General features: G+C 35.5%; 1 protein-coding gene across 1 annotated transcript in view; it reads right to left on the reverse strand.

Moving 5' to 3' along the window:
• Nucleotides 1-26373, reverse strand: part of FAF1 (Fas associated factor 1) — a 479002-nt gene that overhangs the window by 177311 nt on the left and 275318 nt on the right. Inside the window, exon 8 of the mRNA XM_060089778.1 lies at nt 19104-19190. Coding sequence (XP_059945761.1) covers nt 19104-19190 — 87 coding nt within the window. The remainder of the gene's footprint in view (nt 1-19103; nt 19191-26373) is intronic.

Below are 26373 nucleotides of genomic sequence, written 5' to 3' on the forward strand. Positions count from 1 at the left end.
TTTATTTGTAGTATCAGTCCTGTATTTTCTAACCCGTCATAATTAATTCACTCCCCTTGCACTTTGAAATCTCCACAATAATAAGAACTTTATCAGGCTGGTGTTGGTATGAAGTGGCACAGCAAACCGAAATCCCACTGGGAGCAGTCCACAGACTTCTCTTCTAAGCAGCAAAAAGCTGTTATCATTTTCTGAATTACAGGAACTATAAAAGGACACTCTACTCAAGCTGCCGCTGAATGTCACCTGAAAAGCAATCACAAAAGGGCTCTGTCTTGGCTTATCTCTGAGCTCTGTCACTACGGCAACCAGCAGGGAATAAGTATCTGTGGGTCTATGAATTTCAGAATCCCATAAAAGCCAGGGCTAAAAAGGCATGTGCAGCCTCTCAGAGATTGACTGCATTAATACATTAGCAAATACTGTGAAACACTGGATAAATGTCAGCAATTATGGAAAAAGCATCTAATAACGATATTCGTTGCCTGTCAAACCCCCATGAGGTTTGATATGTAACTGCCACTCAGGGTTGTCTGTAATTTTATCTCTTTTATACATCTGAATCCACAGCATTCAAATTTGTACTTTGAAAGTAATAAACTGTAAAGCAGTTCATTCCATGTTGATCACAACTGTCAACAAACATACAATGAAAGAACAAAAAAGACTTTCTTTGGCTGTGGGAACAATCAGTACCAACAATCTCTTGTGGATGATTATCAAAAAAGCACCCTTATATATTCTACATGTAGAATATTAAACAAAGTCATGATGTGGGGGCAGCAATTGATTTGACTATTGATTAAGTCACCTGGAGCTCAAAAGGCTACTTATCATGCATACGTTTTCATTTGAAGCCTTCTCTTTGGGTTAGAAAATTCATAAGAATTTAGCCAATTAGACACAGCTGCAAACATCTCTTTTATTTGCACATCAAAAAATGCCATGGAATTTTTGTTAGCCAAAACAGGCTACCATGCTATCTTTACTACCTTTCTCAAATACAGAATTATGGGCAATTGATTATATCAAAACCCAAAGATCTAAAGCACAACTTAACAAGCTGGGAATACTACTCTTCATATTTCAGTTGCTCAAGAAAATGACTTATTAAGAGATCTTATCACATATGTTACAGCTGTTCAAATGCAAAAGACAGGATGTTAACTTGAAAACACAAATGCCAGAGGTTAAGCACTGCACATATGTATTATAAACAACCTTCCATTTCTCAGTTATAGAATAGGGTTGGGTACAAGAGTTCCAATGAGAGTTTTCTCAGTTAACAGAGGAAAAGAGCTTGGTTTCTTGAAAAAGAGCAGGGGTGTCTCTGAAGAAAGCAATGATAGGTATTGGAATACTAGGCCAGCAGTTTTTATAGCAATTTAGTGCCAATCACTTGACTTTTCAGTGTTAAATTTAATATAAATGCAAGAAACATATACTGAGTGTTTATTTTGTGCCGGGGCTATGCTAGGCACTTGAGACATAAAAACGAGTAAGACATGCTTACTGCCCTCAAGGAGCTCATAGTCTCATAGAGGAAAGTGTATGTAAACAAGTTACCACAAGTACTCTTTCTAAGAGGTAGCTATTAGAAAAATGTGGTTTGAAGAAACTCTGAGGAAAATTTACAATAACAGATAGTAACTGTATTCCACTGTATACTATTTCTATCAAAAATTATTTATTTATAATCTACTACTTGGCTCAAATGAGATCATGTATATGAAATATGCTTTGTAAACTACAAATCACTATATACATGTCTCTTAATAGACTCACCTACCACTATGTTAAGTAACTATGGGTACCAAAATAGAGTATTGCTGCTCATTCCCTGCCACCTTAATAATATGGCTACTATTCAAAACACACACGCATATAAGCAAAAGTGCTCCAGTGAAAATTTTAAATTCATTTATATTCAAAGACTCCTAAGTGCCAACTTAATAAAGGAAAATAAAGGCAAGGTTTGTTTCTCTGTTTCTGCCTCTTACTGAACAACTGTAAAACTTCAAACCAGTATGAGTACCATTCTGGAAAAAATTAGACTGGGTATTTTAAAACTGGAACTACTTTAAACAACATGGAATACATAAGGACTAGCATGGCACGAGAGAAAGACATTGGCATCAGGGATGGGGGCAGATTGAGAGTTGAATACTGGTTCTGCATTTCACCTTCTCATTTACCAGTTATGGTTTCAGATCAACATATTCATCCTAAACCGCTAGTTAAAATTAATTGAGGTCCAGTTACCTACAATAAAACACACCCATTTTAAGTGTGCAGTTCAAGGAGTTTTGGCATACACACACACACACACACACACACACACACATACACACTCTTTTAACTACCACCACCACAATCAAAATTTCAAAAAGTTCTATCACTCGCCCAAATTCCCTTGTGTTATTATTTAGTTGTAAGACTTCTTTATATAACCTGGATAGAGGCCCTTTGTCAAATATATGTTTTGCAGATATTTTCTCCTAGTCTATGGCTTGCTCCCTCCCTTTTTTTCTAAATGGAGTCTTCTGAAGAGCAAAAGTCGCAAATTGTGATGAAGTCAGTCCAATTTATCAGGTTTTTTTTTTTTCCTTTTATGGCGAGGGCTTTTAGTATCCTCTCTAAGAAATTTTTCATACTCTAAGGTTGTGATTTTCTCCTGTATTTTCTTCTACCAGTTTTACAGCTGTAGCTTTTGCACTTAGGTCTATGATCCATTTTGAGATAGTTTTTGTGTGTGGCATAAGGTAAAGGTTGAAGTTGTCCTTATTGATATCCAGTTGATTCATCACCATTTGTTAAAAAAAAAAAAGACCATTCTCTCTCTCTGTTGCATTACTTTGGTATCTTTGCACAAAATCAATTGACAACATGCATATAAATCTATATTTGAACGCTTTGTTTTATCCATTGATCTATATGTCTATCTTTGCACAAATACCACACTACCATGAATAATGCATTATATTTTGAAATCAGGCAGTGTAAGTCTTCCAACTTTGTTCTTTTTCAAAATTGTTTTGGGAATTCTAGGTCCCTTACACTTCCACATAAATTTTAGAATTAACCTGTCAATTTCTACCCCAAAAGGGCTTACAAATTTTTTATTGGGATTGCAGTGTGAGAAGAACTACCACCTTAAAAATACTGTGTTCCAATCCATGACCATGATCTATTTATCCATGTTTAAGGACTTTATTTTTTCATCAATTATTAGTAGTTTTCCAAAATGAAAAGCCAACCCACAGAATGGGAGAAAATACTTGCAAATGAAGCAACCAACAAGAGATTAATTTCCAAAATATACAAACAGCTCATGCAGCTCAATATCAAAAAAACAAACAACCCAATCAAACAATCCAATGGGTGGAAGATCTAAATAGACATTTCTCCAAAGAAGACATATGGATGTCCAAAAAGCACATGAAAAGATGTTCAACATCACTAATTATTAGAGAAATGTAAATCAAAACTACAACGAGGTATCACCTCACATTGGTCAGAATGGCCACCATCAAAAAATCTACAACAATAAATGCTGGAGAGGGTATGGAGAAAAGGAAACACTCTTGCACTGCTGGTGGGAATGTGAATTGGTACAGCCACTATGGAGAACAGTATGGAGGTTCCTTAAAAAACTAAAAATAGAACTACCATATGACCCAGCAATCCCACTACTGGGCATATACCCTGAGAAAACCATAATTCAAAAAGAGACATGTACCAAAATGTTCATTGCAGCTCTATTCACAATAGCCCGGAGCTGGAAACAACCTAAGTGTCCATCATCGGATGAATGGATAAAGAAGATGTGGCACATATATACAATGGAATATTACTCAGCCATAAAAAGAAACGAAACTGAGCTATTTGTAATGAGGTGGATAGACCTAGAGTCTCTCATACAGAGTGAAGTAAGTCAGAAAGAGAAAGACAAATACCATATGCTAACACATATATACGGAATTAAAAAAAAATGTCATGAAGAACCTAGGGGTAAAACGGGAATAAAGACACAGACCTACTTGAGAATGGACCTGAGGATATGGGGAGGGGGAAGGGTAAGCTGTGACAAAGCGAAAGAGAGGCATGGACACTACCAAACGTAAGGTAGATAGATAGTGGGAAGCAGCCGCAGAGCACAGGGAGATCAGCTCGGTGCTTTGTGACCGCCTGGAGGGGTGGGATGGGGAGGGTGGGAGGGAGGGAGATGCATGAGGGAAGGGATGTGGGAACAGATGTATATGTATGACTGATTCACTTTGTTATAAAGCAGAAACTAATAAAAAAAATAAATTAAAAAAAATAAAAGGAGAAATTTGGCCAGTTGGGAAGGAGCTGAAGTAGAATTGTATGCCTAGCACATCGTAGTGATTTTTCTGGAATATACTAAAATATTGCCAAAGAACTGTGGATTACTGCAAGTAGACTGTTATCAATTTCTCTATATTATAGGGGTGACTTTCAAGATGGGGATTTTTCTTTTTTTGTCTTCTACTATAAATGTATATCTTTTTCTTTTATCCCCACTTTCTTGACCCAGCTTTTCTGAAACATAATCAACAATTTATTTTTCCTTGGGTTGCTTTCTGTTTGTACATCTTTCAACTCAGTGTATTTCTCAAGGTAACTACATGTATCTCTTGCTTTGTTCAAGGCACACAACTGAATTCATTTTATACATGAAACAAACAAACAAAACATGGGATGGTCATTTCTAAAAGATGACATTCCATCTTGGTTCAATAAAATAAAAATAATTCTCTTAAAAAAAAATCTACAACAATAAATGCTGGAGAGGGTATGGAGAAAAGGGAACCCTCCTACACTGTTGGTAGGAATGTAAATCGGTACAGTCACTATGGAGAATTGTACAGAGGATCCTTAAAAAGCTAAAAATAGAGCTCCCATATGATCCTGCAATCCCACTCCTAGGCATATATCCAGAGAAAACCATAATTCGAAATGAAACATGCACCCCAATGTTCATTGCAGCACTATTTACAATAGCCAGGACGTGGAAGCAACCTAACTGTCTATCGACAGAAGAATGGATAAAGATGTGGTACATATATACAACTCAGCCATAAAAAAGAATGAAATAATGCCATTTGCAGCAACATGGACGGACCTAGAGATTGTCATATTGAGTGAAGTAAGCCAGACAGAGAAAGACAAATATCATATGCTATCGCTTATATGTGGAATCTAAAAAAAAAATGATACAAATGAACTTATTTACAGAACAGAAATAGAGGCAGATGTAGAAAACAAACTTACGGTTACCAAGGGGGAAAAGAAGGGGGGAGGGATAAATTGGGAAATGGGGATTGACATACACACACTACTATATATAAAATAGATAACTAATAAGGACCTACTGTATAGCACAGGTAACTCTTCTCAATACTCTGTAATGACCTATATGGGAAAATAATCTAAAAAAGAGTATATGTATATATATATATATATATATGTATATGTATACCTGTTGCACTTTGCTGTACAGCAGAAACTAATACAACATTGTAAATCAACTATATTCCAATAAAAAATTTAAAAATAAAAGAAAATCACTTTCTGTTAAAAAAAAAGTTTTCAGTGTACAGATTTTACACATATTTTGTTAGATTTATCCTTAAATATTTCATGTTTTTGGATGGAATCATGAATGGTACAATTTTTAAACATTCCATTTTCAAATGTTCTTTGGTGCTATATAGTAACACCCCCCCCCCTTTTTTTGTATGGCTATCTTGTAACCTGTGACCTTGGTAACTTCACTTGTCACTTTTAGTAGCTTTTTGTTGATAACATTGGATATCCAAAGAAACAAACTACTAAACATTTTTTATAAAAATAAAGGTAACTTATGTAAATTACCAAAATTATAAAATATGTAATTTAATTTTGTTTTGGTCAGAGAGAATACTCTTCATTTCAATCCTCTTAAAATTCACTGAGACTTTATGGTCCGGGCTATGGTCTATCTTGGGGAATGTACCATATGCACTTGAACAGAATGCGTATTCTGCCATTGTTAATGAAGTGTCTATAAACTTCAAATAGGTCAAGTTGGTTAAGAGTGTTGCTCACATCTATATACTTATCTGTCATTTTCCTGTAAATTGCTGAGACAGAAATGTGAAACCTCTATAATTGTGGATTTGTTTATTCTTTTGGTCCTGTCAGGTTTACTTCACATATTTTGAAACTGTTATTAGGTATATACACATTTAAGATTGTTATGTCTTCTTGACGAGCTGTCCTAAAATTCTTTTTTTATAATTTAATTAATTAATTAATTAATTAATTAATTAATTTTGGTTGCGTTGGGTCTTCGTTGCTGCGTGCGGGTTTTCTCTAGTTGCAGTGAGCGGACGCTACTCTTCCTTGTGGTGCATGGGCTTCGCACTGCGGTGGCTTCTCTTGTTGTGGTGCATGGGCTCTAGGCGCGCGGGTTTCAGGAGTTGTGGCATGTGGACTCAGTAGTTGTGGCTTGCAGGCTCTAGAGCACAGGCTCAGTAGTTGTGGCACAAGGGCTTAGTTGCTTTGCAGCATGTGGGATCTTCCTGAACTAGGGCTTCAACCCGTGTCCGCTGCATTGGCAGGTGGATTCTTAACCACTGCGCCACCAGGGAAGCCCCTGTCCTAAATTTAATTGTCATGAAATGTTTCTCTTTAGTCCTGGTAATATTCCTTGTTCTGTATTTTGTCTGATGTTAATATAGTTGTTAGAGCTTTCTTACATTTAGTGTTTACCTGGTAAATTTTTCCCACTCATTATGTCTAACTTACTATTGTCATTATATTTAAAGTATATTTCTTATAGGCAGCATATAATTGAGTCCTGCTGTTTAAAATTCATTTTGATAGTCTCTGCCCTTTAATGTGTAGACCATTTATATTTACTGTAATTATCAAAATGGTTGGATTTAAACCTACCACCTTGCTATTTGTTTTGTACATATTTCACCTTTTCTTTGCTCCTTTTTTCCCTGCCTGATTTTTGAATGTTTTTTTAGTATTGCATTACATCTCTTTTAATGGCTTATTATCTACACATTTTTGCGTGGTTTTTTTTAGTGGTTTCTCTAAGGTTTACAGTTTACATTTTTAATATAATAGACTACCTTAAATTAATATTATACCATTTCAGGTATAGGATAAGAACCCTACAACCATAAAATTCCATTCTGTCTTTTGTGCTACTGTCATGTATTTTACTTCTATATATGTTCAAAACTCCAGATTACTTGTTATTTTATGTTTCAACAGCTATCTTGTAAAGAAATTAAAAACATAAGGAAAAATGTCTTTTATATTTAACCACATTTTTACCATAACTGGCACTCTTCATTCTTCTGTATAGAGCCAAGTTTATTCTGATATCATCTTCCCTTTGCCTAAAGAACATCAATATTTCTTGTAGTGCATATTTGCTGGGCCCAAATTCTCTCAGTTTTTGTTTGTCTGAGAAAGTCTTTATTTTTCCTTCAGTCTTGAAAGATTATTTTCACCTGATACAGAAGTCTAAGTTGTCAGTTTTTAAACACTTTCAGTAGTTTTAAAATGTCATTCCACTGTTTTTTTGGCTTGCATTATTTCTGATGAGAAATCTAAAGAGTTTATGTTACTTCCCTTGTGTAATGTACATTTTTTTACACTCTCTGCTTTGAAATTTTCCTTTTTATCACTTGTTTTCAGCAATTATGATACTCCTTAGTGTGGAATTTTTCTTTGTGCTTCCCCTTCATGGCATTCATTAAGCTTCCTGGATCTATAAGTTTTATAGTTTTCATCATATATGGACAAATTTCCGAAATTATTTTTTCAATTTTTTTGGTCTTTCTTTGACCTCCTTCCCCCCATCCTTTCTCTCCTTCTAAGATTCCAATTGCATGTTAGATGGCTTGATTTTGTCCCAGAGGTCACTGATATTTTGTTAATTTGTTCTTTTTTTTTTCCTCTGTGCTTCAGTTTTGATAGTTTCTATTGCTATATCTTTAAGCTCATCGTTTTGTTTTTGGTTTTTTTTGCAGTTTCTAATCTGTTGTTAAGCTCATCAGTAAAAATATCACTTCAGATATTATATTGTTTATCTATCTATCTTCTTTTATACATCCTACTCTCTCATTAAGTTCATGTTTTCCTTTAAATTCTTGAGTCTATTCATAACATTTACAATAGCTGAAATCCTTATCTGTCAATTTCATTATTTATGTAACTTCTATGTCTATTTCTTTTGACTGATTTCTCTCCTGGTTAGGGGTTAGATTTCCCTGCTTGTTTGTATATAAAGTAACTTTTAACTGGATGCTGGATTCTGTTCTTAGAGGCAGTTACCTATTAATCAGCTTATTCCTTTGGAAAGTTGTTTTTAAGCTTGTGGAAGGGCAGTCCTAGAGTAGCCTTCACTCTAAGTCTTTTTTATCCACTCCACTAAGGTGTGACTCTCCTGTGGGTATCTCCTGAATGCTCCATGTATTCACTGAGGTATCTCTACTATGGCTTGTGGGAACTCAAACTATTCCCAGTTCTGTGTGAGCTCTGAGAATTGTTTGCCTTACAGCTCCCAGTTAATTGTTCTTTTTCCTGGCAGTAGTCCTTTGCCCAATCTCCTGGAATTTCCTCTATGAATGCACAGATTGGTATTCAGATAAAGACCAGGAGAACCCTATATAGACTTCTGGAGCTTTTTCTCTGCTAGTACTCTGCCTTGCAAAGTCTAGCTGCCTTGACCTCCCTAAACTCTACTCTCTGTCTCTTCAAACACAATAAAATCACCAGATTCTGTTTTGGTTTCCTCTCCCTGTCCTGGGACCCAGAAACTGCCTCCAGGCAGGGCTCATTTGCTTCCTTCTTCACAGTCCTGAACTACCTGTTGTCTAATATCTGAAAACAGTTGTTTCACATATTTTATCCAGTCTTCTAGTTGTTTACAGAGGAAAGAAAATTCCCATAGCAGTTACCCCTTCATGGGCAGAAGCAGTAGTCTTCATGTTTCGGATTTTAATAAACTGAAATCAAGATTAACAACATCAGATCTTAATGCTTGCAAATGTCCTGCTGAGGGCTCACTTTCATGTGTTCTCCCTCATATTTACTGAGTAAATATGTCCCTTGACTGCTTCATCCACCCTCTCGAACTTCTCATTCTCACTGTTCAGGGTATAGCCCATTTCAAAACTTTCCATTCCTTTTAAACTTAAACTTTCTTCTACTGCATTCAAAGCTGTTCTTTCTGTCTGTTTAGTCTTTGCCTGTGTTATTTGTAAAAGACTCTATATGTTGACAAGGGTAGTGAACCCTCTGAAGCTACTGAGTCTCACCACCGTTAGAAGCAACATTATCCATGACCTTGCCAAATAAAGAAAAAGCCAGTGAAAATGTCCAAAGATTGCCTGAATCTGTCTGACCTAGGACAGGCTAAGAAAGTAATTTAAATAGCATAAGATGACCCTGAAGCTACTCAAAGAATGCTTCTGATTCTGCATGTGTAGGTGATATAAAGAAGGTGCTTACTCAAGGGAAAAGGAGCCAATGTTTGTTGAATGCCTACTAAATGCCAGATATTACGCCAGGGGTTAGCAAACTTTTTCTGTTAAGGGCCAAATAGTAGATATTTTAGGCTTTGTGGGCTATGTGGTTTTGTTGCAACTAAACATCCCTGCCATTACAGTTATAGTGTAAAAGCAGCGGTATACAATACATAAGCAGATGGTGTGACTGTGCTCCAATAAAACATTATTTACAACCGTCTTGGTGCTGAATTTTTGGATTTGACTCTAAAAGCAAAAATAAACATGTCGGACTATATCAAACTAAAAAGCTTCTGCATAACAAAGGAAACCATCAACAAAATGAAAAGGCAACCTACTGAATGAGAGAAAATATTTGCAAATCATATATCCTATAAGGACTTAACATCAAAAATATAGTAAGAACTCAAACAACTCAACAGCAAAAAAACAATCTGACTAAAATATGGGCAGAGGATCCAAATAGACATTTTTCTAAAGAAGACCTACAGATGGCCAACAGGCACATGAAAAGCTGTTCAACATCATTAATCATCAGGGAAATGCAATTCAAAACCACAATGAGATATCACCTTAGATCCTGTTACAATGGAGATTATCAAAAAGGCAAGAAATAACAAGTGTTGGTAAGGATGTGGAGAAAAGGGAACCCTTGTGCACTGTTGATGGGGATGTACATTGGTACAGCCACTACAGAAAACAGTATGGAGGTTCTGCAAAAAATTAAAAACAGAACTACCATATGATCCAGCTATTCCACATCTGGGCATTTATCCAAAGGAAACAAAAACACTATTCAAAAAAGACATAAGCACCCGTACATTCATTGCGGCATTATTTACAATAGCCAAAATATGGAAACAACCTAACTGCCCATAGATGGATGACTGGATAAAGAAGATGGGGTGTGTGTGTGTGTGTGTGTGTGTGTGTGTGTGTGTGTCTAATACTACTAAGCCATAAAAAAGAAGGAAATCTTGCCATTTGTAACAATAGGAATGGACCTTAAGGGTATCACGCTAAGTGAAATAAATCAGACAGAGAAAGACAAATACTGTATGATTTCAGTTATATGCGGAATCTAAAAAAGCAAGTGAACAAGCGAAACAAAATGCATAGTTACAGAGAACAGACTGGTGGTTACCTGAGGAAAAGGAGTTTGGAGGGTGGGTGAAATGGGTGAAGGGGGTCAACTGTATGATAATGGATGGTAACTAGACTTATTGTGGTGATCACTTTGCACTGTATACAAATATCAAATCATTATGTTGTACACCTGAACTAATATAATGTTATATACCAATTTTACCTCTATTAAAAAAATTTTTACAGGACTTCCCTGATGGTCCAGTGGTTAAGAATCTGCCTTCCAATGCAGGGGATGTGAGTTCAAGCTCTGCTCAGGGAACTAAGATCCCACATGCCACGGGGCAACTAAGCCTGCACACTCTAGAGCCCGCGCATCACAACTATAGAGCCCGCACGCCACAACTACTGAGCCCGCGCACTCTGGAGTCCAAGCGCCACAACTAGAGATCCTGGGTGCTGCATCTACTGAGCCTGCATGCCACAACTAGAGAGAAGCCCACGTGCTGCAACGAAGAGCCTGCGTACTGCAACTAAAGACCCAATGTGGACAAATAAATAAATAATAAATAAAAAAATTTTTTTTTAAATATTTAGGGCTTCCCTGGTGGCGCAGTGGTTGAGAGTCCGCCTGCCGATGCAGGGGACACGGGTTTGTGCCCCGGTCTGGGAAAATCCCACATGCCGCGGAGCGGCTGGGCCCGTGAGCCATGGCCGTTGGGCCTGCGCGTCCGGAGCCTGTGCTCCGCAACAGGAGAGGCCACAACAGTGAGAGGCCCACATACCGCAAAAAAAAAAAAAAAAAAAAAAAAAAAAATTTACAAAAACAGATGGAGTAGGGTTTGGGATGAATTGCCAAACCCTGCACTATGTTATGTGCTTTACATATTAGGTAAAACCATGTGGAAATGCTAATATTCAACCATTTTATCCTTTAAAAATAGAAATCTCATATGGTTCAAACTATTATGTTAATTCATTTAATCTTCAAAATAGACTTTCAAGTGTATTAACATCATCTTCATTTTGCAGATGAGGAAAATGAAATTCATATGATAAGTAACTTATCCAAATGAGAGCAATACTGGGATTTGATGAACTTGGATTGTCTGCTTGCTTGTTTCTCTCACACACACACACACACAATTAAACATATGCTGATACAAATTCGCTCAGTGTAGTGGCTCCCCCACTCCTAAATTTGTTATTCTACTTACCAATAAAGAAATATCGAGTTTTGATAATTTTTATTAGAAAGAAAATAAACCTGATTCTCACACGAGTCACTTTCTTCTTTATCAAGTCACTATAATCATACCAATTCATCATTTGTTTATTGTCATAGATGTCAACTTAATGGAGCTCTGAACAGCTCAGATGAGCGAATGTATAAAACACTATGTTTAAAAAATATATACTACATTTGATCCTGCAGAGCATACAAAAATGAGGAAGAGACTTCTTACTCCCAATATTTAGAATTTACAAAAGGGAGGAACACATGTATACAAATTAAAATATAATTAGGTTTGTTTAATTTGTTGAACTTAAGGGACATTTGGTTCCTTTCTCTGGGAAGCCATTTTTTCTCCAGCCCATCTGTTAGAGAAATTGGTTGTTTCCTCTTCTATGATCCCACTGCATTTACATGAACTTCAATTGCCACTGTTTATATATCTGTCTCACACTATACTTTGCAAAAAACCTGAGGAATAGGACCCTATGCTTGCAACTTTAAGGGCCAGTGTGGTTACTGGCCTATAAGAGTTGTTACACAAATGTCAAGTGAATGAATAGATGGATGAAAGAAAGAGTAATAGCCAAAGGTCAGCCATATATTAGACATTATCTAGTACAGACTACTTCAATCTTCAAAATAAATGTAGGAGTAACTATATTTGTAACTACTGACTTAGTTTTCACGAAACTCTGGGAGTATTATTTGTGTTTTATGGTTATAGAGACTGAGACCCAAAGGGTTTAATCAAGTTATTTGTGGTTAGTCAGGTAAGTAATGGAGCCAGGTGAGAGGAATAAGGAAGGAAAGAACAAAAATAAGGGAAAATAAAAATAATTTAAATAGAAAAACAAATAGAAACTAATTTCTAAGATGGTTGAAGAAGGTGGCATGGGAAGAGGGATATAGGCTAAGTTTCTTTTTTTTTTTTTTTGCGGTATGCGGGCCTCTCACTGTTGTGGCCTCCCCCGTTGCGGAGCACAGGCTCCGGACGCGCAGGCTCCGGACGCGCAGGCTCAGCGGCCATGGCTCACGGGCCCAGCCGCTCCGCGGCATATGGGATCCTCCCAGACCGGGGCACGAACCCGTATCCCCTGCATCGGCAGGCGGACTCTCAACCACTTGCGCCACCAGGGAGGCCCTAGGCTAAGTTTCTTAAGGAAAGGTCTTGAAGAAAAGAAATAATTGTTATAGGTATTCTAGGTAGAAGGAACAGTATGATTAAATAACAGAGTGGAGCACTAAATATGTCTGAAGAACAGCAAAAGGAATATTTAGCTAAAGTGGAGATACATGTGGTATCATACTCAATCATTTATTCAAGAAATATTTATTGAGCAATTACTCCGGGCCTGTATGGGAAAATAAACCTAGAAGGGAAGTTTCAGACTACAGAATGAAGGTTTTAAATGACAGCATAAAAATCTATACAGACATAAGCACGTATTGGGTTGCCATTGAAGATAAGTAAGGCTGAATGTGACTTGTTCTGCGCTTCAGAAATATTAACCCTGCAGCAATGGATGAAATGACTATAGTAGAGGTTATGAGTTTACTTAGTTGGTAAACTATAGCTTGGTAGGTATGTGGTAACAGGGAGAGTCTGTACTGGGACAGCAGCTCCTATAAAGTGGAGGGTGGGGATCTAGTATCAGGGGAATGTTTATAATTCGACACCTGCCAAACACAAATCATCAGGGAGAAGTTACAGGAGAAAATGGTCTCCATCAGAAGGATCAAAGTAGATGACATTCCCTCATTCATGAATTCTTTTTAATTAAAAAAAAGGAGTAAGTCATGTGTATGATTTTTTATTTTTATTTCATAGAAAAGCCACTGTATAATGATTCTGTTTATAAATGATCGCATTTTCAATGTGAAAATATTTAGTATTTAGTAAGTAGCTTTCTGACTCCTAACACATGTCTAAAGATATCTGGTCGTAAAATCCCTAATTTCTCAAATTCTGAATGAACATTCCTTAGCCAATGATGGAGCCACAGAAGACCATTAGTAATCTCAAAAGAAAAAAAGGGGGTGGGGCACAACAAAAAAGTATTAAAAACTGAAGGATTTTTCTTCCATTGTATAAGTATTATTAAAACCTCGAGTTTTAAAAACTACACATATTCAAATTGTCTGCATTATAATAAGGTGCCTTGACATAATTCACAGTGTTAAAATTATTTCTACTCTCTGGAAACCAAGAGCGTCCTTGTTAAAGTGTAAAAAGATCTCATCTACTCGCAACTCCTTGTTCTCACAGCTGAACTGTCACAGCATGAAAACATTCCCCTATTGGTGAAGCTTTAGATACCTATTTCCCTGGTGAAAGAGTGCAAAAGGAACTGAAAGTTACTGACAATTCATACACTATCCCATATCCCATTAGAGTACAACTACAAGCAAAGAAAATATTTTAACTCTGAAGACAGATGGGGCAACAATGTTCTAAATGATTGTTAACTTCACTGAGTAGTACTGAAAATGTCAAGATTGTAGTCTATCAGGTCTGAAGGAGACTCAAGATTATACAAGAATCTACTTATAAGAAGTCTATTTCTTTGTCCTGTTTGCTAAGTAAAAGGTTAACGAGAAGTACATTGAAGAAAACACCTTCTGTGTTACTGCAAAGTATTTCTCATGCAACATAAAAACGTAAATGAAAAAGTATTTTAATCTAGTTCTTCACTAACTTCCTTTAAAAAACAGCTTTATTGATGTATAATTTACATGCCATAAAATTTACTCTTTTTTGTGTGTATTCAATTCAATGATTTTTAGCAAATTTACAGAGTTGTGCAACCATCACCACAATCTAATTTTAGAACATTTCCACCATCCTAAACTATTAACTTTTTTTTTTTTTGCTTGCTCTTCTTATTTTTTAACATCTTTATTGGAATATAATTGCTTTACAATGTTGGGTTAGTTTCTGCTGTAGAACAAAGTGAATCAGCTTTATGTATACCTATATCCCCATATCCCCTCCCTCTTGTGTCTCCCTCTCACCCTCCCTATCCCACCCCTCTAGGTGGTCACAGAGCATCGAGCTGATCTCCTTGTGCTATGGCTGCTTCCCACGAGCTATCTATTTTACGTTTGGTAGTGTATATATGTCAATGCCACTCTCTCACTTCGTCCCAGCTTACCCTTCCCCCCACCCCCGTGTCCTCAAGTCCATTCTCTACATCTGCATCTTTATTCCTGTCCTGCCCCTAGGTTCTTCAGAACCCTTTTTTTTTTATTAGATTGCATATATATGTGTTAGCATACGGTATTTGTTTTTCTCTTTCTGACTTACTTCACTCTGTATGACAGACTCTAGGTCCATTCACCTCACTACAAATAACTCAATTTTGTTTCTTTTTATGGCTGAGTAATATTCCATTGTATATATGTGCCACGTCTTCATCCATTCATCTGTCGATGGACACTTAGGTTGCTTCCACGTCCTGGCTATTGTAAATAGTGCTGCAATGAACATTGTGGTACATGACTCTTTATGAATTATGGTTTTCTCAGGGTATATGCCCAGTAGTGGGATTGCTGGGTCGTATGGTAGTTCTATTTTTAGTTTTTCAAGGAACCTCCATACTGTTCTCCACAGTGGCTGTATCAATTTACATTCCACCAACAGTGCAAGAGGGTTCCCTTTTCTTCACACCCTCTCCAGCATTCAATGCTTGCAGATTTTTTGATGATGGCAATTCTGACCGGTGTGAGGTGATACCTCCTTGTAGTTTTGATTTGCATTTCTCTAACGATTAGTGATGTTGAGCATCCTTTCATGTGTCTGTTGGCAATCTGTACAACCTCTTTGGAGAAATGTCTATTTAGGTCTTCTGCCCATTTTTGGATTAGGTTGTTTGTTTTTTTGATATTGAGCTGCATGAGCTGCTTGTATATTTTGGAGATTAATCCTTCGTCAGTTGCTTCGTTTGCAAATATTCTCCCATTCTGAGGGCTGTCTTTTCGTCTTGTTTATGGTTTCCTTTGCTGTGCAAAAGCTTTTAAGTTTCATTAGGTCCCATTTGTTTATGTTTGCTTTTATTTCCATTTCTCTAGGAGGTGGGTCAAAAAGGATCTTGCTATGATTTATGTCAGAGTGTTCTGCCTATGTTTTCCTCTAAGAGTTTTATAGTGTCTGGCCTTACATTTAGGTTTTTAATTCAACTTGAGTTTATTTTTGTGTATGGTGTTAGGGAATGTTCTAATTTCATTCTTTTACATGTAGCTGTCCAGTTTTCCCAGCACCACTTATTGTAACTTCTTGATCTAAGATATTTCTATCAATTCATGGAAGCCACTGGTATCTAAAGCTACTATATATTCAAAGCCACACAAATTTCTGCAACTGAGCAGGAAAAGTACAAACTAACCTCACTTTTAACGACCTTTATAACCAATCCTCTATGCTGGCACTGGGAAGAAAATGTTCAGGTGCTTTCTCTGAAAGTTAAACCATCCTAAATATTCAGTTATGGCACATAGTCTTGGAAAGAAATTAATTATATTTTTGTTGGTAACACATTGCAGGCTGTTTACACAGCTGACATTTCTCAGCTGTACCCAATTCATACCCTAAGCTGTGAGGACGATCTTATTTTGTAGCAGATGCCTCCACTTGAGTGATTTAAATAAGTATAACAACACCATCATTGCCTGCAACAATATAGATTACAAGCACCAGTTTTATGAGTTTTTATAGTCCGAATGAAAGAAAGGTTTCATGACATTTCTTTAGGTAGAAACTCCTTAAAAGACTACAGTTATAAGCAATTTTTGCCAAAACTCAAGCACTGGAGTTAGTGGAGCTGCTATGGCACTGATTAAAAGCAGCTTGGCCCTAAACATCTTTGTTGTATCAATCATGAAGCTCAAGGCAACATCCTGCCAATGTGGCAACATATGCTCTGGGGAGGTATAGGCAGGCATCACTTGACAGGTTCTGGGACAAGGTGGAAATATGAAAAATGAGGCAGTAAGAATCAAGCTTCTTAATGGAGATTTCCTCTTGTGTCTGCTGTGACTTATAGTACCAGGTAGAGTCACAGACTTCAATATGGTAAGTTTTAGATGCTTTCCATATTTTCCCATGGTAATGAAATTGCATAGAACTCTTTGGTAAAAAATTAAATAAAGATCATTAAAATGTGAGATCATTAAAATGTGAGACAGTGCCAACTCAAGTCAATGCTTTACAACTAAAATGTATAAGGTACTATGTTACAGAAGAATTTATTGTATTTCACTGATTTTGCCTATCCCTCTTGGAACTTGCTTCTGATAAGCCTATTTCAGCCTGGTTTCTACAGGTGTGGAGCCCAAGAGCAGCTGCCATTTCCAACCCTATTAAGACCCACATCTCTGGACCTTATTACCTTAAACCAGACAATTATTTTTGCTTCAAACTTTTTATTACAGAAAATTTGAAACATACATAAAACTTGAGAGAATAGTATAAAAAAATCAAATATACACATTACTCACCTTCAATAATGATCAATAGACAGCTAATTTGGATTTTTCTATATCCCCACTCACTCCCCCAACCCCAGAGGTTATTTTGAAGCAAATCTCAGGTACCATTTCATTTACATAAACCAGTCAATTGCTGCCTGCGATCTCTTTCTGAGTTATGTTAATTTTAATTATAATACTGACTCTCATTTACTGAGTGTCTACTAGGAGGCAAGTACTGTATATATATATTATCGCTAATCCTCATTACAATTCTTCAGATCAGTGAGGTAACTGAAACTCAGAGAATTTAAGTGACATGCTCAATCTTAATTATTTTCTTCTATTAAAGTTATTATTTATTGTAGCAGGTTATTAGACAATGCTAAGAACATTTCTGGTTTCCTCAGTCTTCTCAGGTAAACAGAAAGCTATCATTTATGTACGTTACTCTCTTAATTTTATAAAAATAAATGTATCACATCTTCTATCAGTCTAATGGCGAAAAAACAAACTAAAAACAACAACCACATCCTTACTACTTAGCCATGGACAACCAACCAGTAACTCTAATGATATACTATAATGTCAATATTAAAATCAGTTGTTTATAAATAAATGTAACTGCCTATACACAAATAATTTTTTTCTGAAGGGTTCATTTAAAAAACAAATTTTACTATCTTCTGATTATTTTCAAAGTTGCATAATCCATAAAACATTTTCCAAAGGCACAGTGTTTAGATTGTGGAATAATTAGACTCAAGTGGCATCTACATAAACAGATAGTTCAACAATGTTTCTGTCTTCCACAAAGAATTCCTTTAGATTAAAGTATATGATGGTAGTGCTAAGAGAGGAGTAGTAATTATTATCCAGATAGAAATGTAATATTTACTAGAAAATAAGGAAAGGTAATTAAACTCTTAGCCATAATCATTATTGGGTATTTATTGTTAGAAGATGTTTACAAAGTCTTAACATCTTTTTAGCCCTATTTACTTTAAAAATAAGACTTACTTCAAAATTCTTGAAACATTCTAATTTTTTACTTTAAAAGAAAAATGGGTATCTGGTTAGAACAACCAAGATTATGATAAAAGTAGCCAAAATGGCCTCCTCAGATGATAAAATTCACTCTCTTGGAAAATAATAATCACTGGAAACAGGACGGAGATAGGAAACATTTCAAAATTTACAACAGGAAATTTATTACAAGTAGACGTAATAATAGTTAAAAATTACAGACTAGGTCTTTTCTTCCAGTTTTTTATGGTAGTGAAAATTATGAGTGTGTTTAAGAACAGAGTGCTATTAATATTAACTATAAAAAGTAACTTTTTAAAGTACAGGTCTAACTACAGGAGATGCAGTTTTAAAATTAAATAAAATGATTAGATTGATTTTGAAGTATCTGTAATTTAGGGAAAAATTTTTGTGTTTGGGACATTTCATTAGTAATATCTGAATATCTGTATTTTTTTAATCAAGGAAAAATTTAAGTCAAATCAAGCAGCATCAAGTTCCTGATACTGATGTTGTAACATTACCAAGAGAATGCTGATATACTTGGCTTATGACACCAGTTCTGCAAGTGAACTCAAATTATTACAATTCGTCTTATCCTCAACATTATTTGATTTATAAAATTCTTCCAATGGATTCAAAGCATTTGATTCTGCTTAATATCACTGCCAATTAGACTGAAAGTGGCAAAAGAGAGAGGAGGATATAAAACTGCCAAGTCAACTGTCACTTACAGAGTCATCTGTGGCAGAAGTTGGCCAGCCCTCCCACAACTGATGGCGAACAGGGATACTCGTAAGGTCATACACATTTCTCTTTACCTATAAAAAGAAAGAGAACAATTAAAATAGGGTTTCCACGTGACTTATGTTAGTTGCCAGTCAATTTATGTGATACACTGTGTTTCCTCTGTTTTCGAGATTCAAAACAAGAATTTGAAACTAGAAAAACACAAATCATAAAAATTTTATTAAAAAATCTAAACCAAATTTAAACCAAGGTTAGATGAAATAATAGTTTAAGCCACAACCCCCCACCCCACCCCGCTGATTATTTTTATGTTCCTGGATGGCTTCAAGTTTCTTTTCAGTCAAGAAACTTCAGGTACACAGTTCACGTAGGACAGACTACATGACCTAATTTATAATTATACATTTTTATAATCTATTTAATTTTAACAATGACTCAAGATATGCAATGGTTCAAATAAAAGATACGTTTCTAGTTTCTAAGTGGGACAGAAAAGGGTGTTAGTTTTTTTTCAGTTTTTTTTCCAAGGGGGTGGAAGGAAAAACCTGAAGTTTCCTTCATTGTTTTATGTACGTTTCAAGGATATAACAACTTATTAATAAAGCAGCACAGGGTTATTTCTTTCAAATCATTCCAAATTAGAAACTATTTCAACAGAATATTTATTAGCTGAGAGCCATCCATTAATATGCTATTTAGGCCTTTCCCCAAGAGAAAGTATAGTAATGATAGTTTTTATTTTAAATACTGGTAAAGTTAAAAAACGGTTTCTCTCAAAAGTAACATTATACCTTTTAACTTTGTTTGTTTGTTTATTTTTGGCCACACCCACGTGGCTGGTGGGATCTTAGTTCCCCAAGCAGGGATCGAGCCTGCGCCCACAGCAATGAAAGTGCAGTCTTAACCACTGGACTGCCAGGGAATTCCAAATACCTTTTAACTTTAAAAGGAGAAGAGGTAAGTAATTTATCAGAATAAAGTGTTGGAAGGTTAAACTCTTTTACCCAGTAATTATCATATCTTTCTTTAGTTTTTTTTCTAAATAGATTACAAAAATTCTCTTTCATTCCATATTTACGAATAAAATAAATTATCAAATCGTAAGAATGAAGAGATCATCCACCTTAGCTAACTCTTCAGGTTAGTTCTGGGGTTACCCTGCTGTAACAATGAAGCTAATTTTGAAATGCTGCACATAATAAGTTCTATAATGACTTCAATGTGGAAAACAAGCAGCATTCATTCATGTTTTTAAAATGCAGAAGCCTGAAGTATCATGCTGTCCAATTACAGCATTTTGTATCACATTACTGTTTGCTATACATAAACACATCTAAGTTACCTTTCCAGTGAAAGAGAGAAATATATTCACTGGGGAAAGAAAGAAACAAAACAAAACCCAGAACTTAATCTATTTTTATCTCTAATGTACACCTGTGAAAAAAGACTTAGTAAATGAGAACTGAGGCGCTTGGGGGCATGGCTTGATCCCCACTCAATTCAAACACACAGCTTTTTTTCACAGATTCTTAGCAATGGCCAGTCTACCATGCAGTATTTTGTTTATGGTCAGTCACATCAAGTTTGGAAATTTTCATTAGTCATTATCAACCCAACAATTTAACCAAATGCAATCTAACCTCTTACCACTTCCACTAGCTAGGACTATTCTGTCACTCTTAAACATTGGTGCTCTTGGGGGAAAGGTGTTCCATACACACGAAATATTATTACTATTGTTTATTAATAAAAGAAAGTGAGAGGACAGAAGAAGGGAGTATGAGGAAATTTTAGGCCTCAAGGCAAAAAATTCCTTTCTTAAAGTTAGTTTTAATTATGTTGTCTAGATAAGCCAAGGGTCAGCAGCTATTTTGAAGGTGGAGGGGAAGGCAGGACAAATATTTACATCTGTTGGAAAGGTGGCAAGGCTACCCTTGCACTGGAGAATATACACAAATACTATGAGTTGAGTATATAAACAAATAACTCTGGAGTGGGATTCTTTAAATTCCACCTTAATTCCCAAACACAACAACACGGTATTATGAAATAAACAGTATTTTTCTTCTTTCATTAACTCATCTGTAACTGCGCTGAATGAATAACATTCCTTTGCTATTCTAAGCCTGAAAAGCATGTTCTGGCTATAGTGTTATGTTGGTATAAAGCACAACGCCAGACTGATGTGCTGAACAAAAGTGATCAAAGTTAGAGTAATGTTAGCCATTGCACAAGTATTTGGCTTCATTGTTCTCCCCAGAATGACATCTGTTAAGCAACTTGTCATAGAATAAACTGGTTAATGCAGAAAGAACTTGGCTGAGAGGGTACAACGTAAACCATATTTGGCTAATGTTTGATTGTTCCAATGGAAAAGCTAAATTCACAGCGTTTCTGAAAGTAAGCCAAAAGAACCTTGCGTTAAACCATAATCACTAAACAACAACATAAGTGAAAACAAGTTAGTTTTTCAAAAATAATTCCATGTTTATCAGTGCTGAAACCATAGGCAGATTTTACCATTATATGGAAGAAAGACAAGTGATAAGACAGCAAAAGTACATAATGAATGATGGTCTTATTAATAGGGATTAAAAAATTCTACTGTCTTTATTGATGGTCTTATTTAATTAAAATTTTAAGTGACAATTCTGTAGGGAAGAAAAAAAATCAGAAATGTACACAAAGCAAAAGTAAAAATGATTCTTTTAGAAAATTAGTATTCTAGGAAAGCTGAATGACAAAATATAGCTAAGTATAAAATGATGCAAATGAATTTATGGTCCTCATGAATCAAATGAAGGACACAGTTTTCTCAGAGAGAGAAGGATGGAGGAACAGAGGAGGGAGAGAGGAAGGACTAAAGCGAAGGGGAGAAAAGGGGGGCCAGGCGAGGGGGAAGGTTGAGAGTGATTGATTTGAGAGATTTAAGAGCACTTGAGAGAGGCAGAAAGAACACACATACAGGCTAGGATGCTGTAGCTGGCATGCCCAGCTGCAATTACTGTGCTACTTCTGATGGAGTTTCATCTTTAGAGATTTGTGTTAAATTCCAGTTAAGGACAAGTGGCACTTCACAGGGTAACATTTCCTAAGGGCCTTTTTGTCTTACATACTTTCTTTGATCAGCATTGGCTCAAGATTATGCTGAATCTTCATAATCTTTTCAATTCTTGTTATGCATTAAGCTCTAAATCTATGAGATTTTAGGCTGCTAAACTATGCAAATGTTTCAATTAGTTCTGAAAAAATTTAATAAATGCTTTGATTACCAGCTGAACATTAAAATTATGTTACAAACTATACTGTATTTGGATTAAGTGTTCTAGATTGACAATAGATTTTCCAGAGCTTATTTTCCAGATTTTCTAAAAGGACAGTTTCACTTCTCCCCCATTGCTTCATATAAGACAGTTGTTTGTGACTAAGAAAAAAATATTTGAATCAGATTACCTTGAAATAGTACAGAATTAATGCAGTATTGATTTATTTCCTTATATTTGTTTTCATTGTTAATAAAACAATGTAAGCAATGATCTCCACTTCAAACTTCATATTTCCTCATTGTGGAAATTTCAATGTTAAACACAGCACTGGGAAAAAGATCATTTTTTTATGACCTGCTCAAAATAAAATTATACAAGACATTCATCTCACACAAAATTTTGAGTTCCATAAATTTTCAAATAGTTTTATATTTCAGTTAAATTTTATCAGAATTTCTTAGAAAAAACATTCTTAGGAAGTTACTCTGCTGAAGGCCGAATTTTGAGGCTCAGATTAGCCTTAAATGAGCTGTCTGTAGCTATTCAAACTGAAAAATATAAAACTTGGTAGATAACTTTGTCAGCTGTATTTTATAGCTAAATGTTGTGAGCTAAATGCTGGTCACACTATTGAAAAACATTTTAGGGAATTTTAAATTTCATTCAGGTATTATCCAAGTGAAAGCAGATTCTGATTATAGAAAAGCCACAAAGTTTGAGGTATTGTGGCATAATGAGAGGCAGAGAACTAGATTTCTAGTCCTAATTCTGCTGTTACTGTGGTGCAAGTTGGTGGAAACTGAGACCTAGTTTATTCAATATTCGAAAAGAATAAAACAAGATCACTACTGATTTTCAAAGCTCTAAAATTCTATGATTTTTTGAAAATACTGGAGTTAATCCCAGATACAGGAAAAGAAGAGCTAAATATATTTAAGATAAACAAATAAAGAGGGAAAGTTTAAAACCGTAAGACTAGAAAATGAAAGAAAAATAGTAAAGAGTGATTAATATAACACATCAAAAAGGAAAATTGCAAATAATTTCAGTTAAGAAATACAGATATAATAAACATTTTAAGTGAATTTTTTTTCTTGGATAAAGAAAAGTCTTCGTTTTTGCTTTTAATTACACTGAAAAGTCTAGATTATTTTTTTTTAAGAAAAGACTAAATAATACTCTTCTCCCAGGAGATCTCATTTAAAAATAAAACCTATCATACTGGTTTTCCAAATAGCTATTTCATCAACCAAACAGGTTATGGTTTTGCCAGAATACTACAAGCTAAGTGATACAGTTGTAAAGTTCTATTAATTTATTTCAACATCTTTAAAATTTTGAAATCTGGCCTATGACTTTTCACATATCAAATATTTTAATATGGCAAAAAATAGAAACCAAATATTTCATTGCCGTGGGCTTAGAACAGTTATCAATTTGTTAGCACTCTAGTTTCTAGATTTGCTGAATTAAGAATACGATGACAGATTACAACCCTTAGGAAAAAGCACGCTGAAACTACATATATGTATCTCATTTTCTTATCAGTCTTAGAAGAAAGAGGCCTTTGGTCGTATTAGAACGCGAGCTTATCCAAATTTTAGAGTATCAAAATTTGAACTCCAAGTAATTCACACCATCAAATGATGCTCCAGTTAAGAGTTTGCTAAATAATAACTGCACTGAATAAATAAGTATTTGTGTGTGTGTGTGTGTTTTAAATAAGACATACAGACTAGGCTTAGTTCCAGTTTCTTAGCAATCACTGGTGCTCTGAAAGGCTTATAATAGTTAAGAAACCAATCACTTCTGATACAGACTGGGTTTGAACATATACTTCATATCTAAGGACTTTTTCTTTTTTTTTAACATATTGTATACTCGTTGCAATTGCACATGGATTTGTTTTACTATGATGCAAGTTAAAACCCTCCTAAAAATCCTTCCTGAACAAAAACACTTGAAACCGGATGGTGCAAGGGGAATGAGAAGGTGGCATCAGTAATCAAATGTTAATTAGCAAGCTTTTTTTACCCCTTTCCCTCAGGGCTGGCCTGTGTTGGAGAATTCACATCAGAAATCAATGCTTCAAGTGTTTAACTATTACTTCTTCTCATTAACCATTTAAGAGACTCAGCAATTCTCTCCTCATAAAAACAGTAACTCGAGACATTTCTTTTTCTCAAATACCATCTTTCCAGAAAACAATGAGGATGTTGTTTGAAGAAAACTGTAAAATTGAAGTTGCTTTCAACCAGGCTTTAGGCTGCGTTCTGTTCTATTAAAGCATTTTTTGGCTCTAACTGAATTCTTCATTCCAACAACTGTAACTAAGTTTTGCTTTGTACCATACTTTAAAAACTTATTTCACCTCTTACTTGTCTGCAAAGAAATCTGACAACCGGCATCTTAAGAGATTACTGGGAATGATGACAATAAAGCTAAGCAAATACGGAAACTAGTTTGAATGCATATAGTTAGAAATGGATTTTAGCCATCTTGAAAAACTATCAAGGATAAAATTTAACACTTTCATTAGAAACATGGTTATATTCAGAATTTCCTATCCTAAAAGTTTGGTGTGGGTGAAAATGATATAAAAATTGCAATGTTAGATCATAAAGTAACTGAACTAATGGCCATAAATTTATTAAAATTAATTCATAGCTTTAGTTAAAGGTTAAGCCTGGATTTTAAAAGAGAACTCTTAAAGAGTGAAGAAAACGTTTATAAATGAGCAAGGTTGAGTATGTTTCACAAATGGGAACAATTATTTTTCTGCATCTGTGGTTCTCAAAGTGTGGTACCTGGACAAGCAGTATTAGTATCACCTGGGAACTATTAGAAATGAAAATTCAGGGGACCCGTCCCAGGCCTAGTGCACTGGAAATGCTGGGACCCCACAATATGTGTTCTAACAAGCTCTCTAGGTAATTCTTACCAAGCCAAAGTTTAAGAAGCATTGTGTGAGTTATAGGCTCTCCCAGATAGCCGTGTCTTTCTAATTTACTGATTCAAAAGTTCTTTGAACTCTTGCCTAAGGTAGCTAGTCCTTTTGAGAATGAACATGATTAATAATGATTTGTTAGGGAAGTTCTAGAAGTGCTGTAATTTTTTCGATGATAAAGTAATTATTTTTAGTCTAAGAAAGTAATGAAAGATAGCACTACTTCACTACAGACTCCATAGCACTGAAATAATTGATAAATAGTAATCTTCATCATTGAAAATCTGTGTTAATCTTCAGTTTTTCTGCCTTAAGTTTAAGTGTGATTGCTTTCTGGCTATAATATATATTTGGTATTGCAGTAAAACTGCAAATCCACAATAAATGATCTATTGTCACACTAAATAAACTTGGAAGACACCTGTACCTATCAGCTGAATTCAGGAAATGTCCCTAAAGACCAGAGAACTGTTTGAAGCAAAGGAAAGACTAAACAGTTTTTGGTTTGTTTTTTTGGTCTCTCTCATAGGCTACCTGAAACAAGACCCAAAGGAAAAACAGTGGGAGGTTAACCTCATATCAATCAGTCAAGACCTTATCCTAGAAGGCAATATTTCCTCTCTATACTTTATGGAAACAGTGTAAGAGCAAAGTTTTTCTAACAATGGCCTAATAGATACCATAGAAGCGAATGTTTTTTATTGTCCACAATGAATCAAACATCAGTCACTCATTAAATGCTCTTAAAACTTCCCCTTTTAGAATTAGGTAAATTAATTTATAAGTCCTTCCACAAAGGAGAACACTAATTAAGTCAAAAGTTGATCCTAGGGACTTCCCTGGTGGTACAGTGGTTAGGACTCTGTGCTCCCAATGCAGGGGGCCTGGGTTCAATCCCTGGTCAGGGAACCAGATCCTACAGGCATGCCACAACTAAGAGTTTGCATGCCACAACTAAGGAGCCCGTGAGCCACAACTAAGAAGCCCACGTGCCACAACTAAGGAGCTCGCCTGCTGCAACTAAGACCTGGAGCAACCAAA

The sequence above is a fragment of the Mesoplodon densirostris genome, chromosome 2 (assembly GCF_025265405.1).
Source record: "Mesoplodon densirostris isolate mMesDen1 chromosome 2, mMesDen1 primary haplotype, whole genome shotgun sequence".
Lineage (NCBI taxonomy): Eukaryota > Metazoa > Chordata > Mammalia > Artiodactyla > Ziphiidae > Mesoplodon > Mesoplodon densirostris.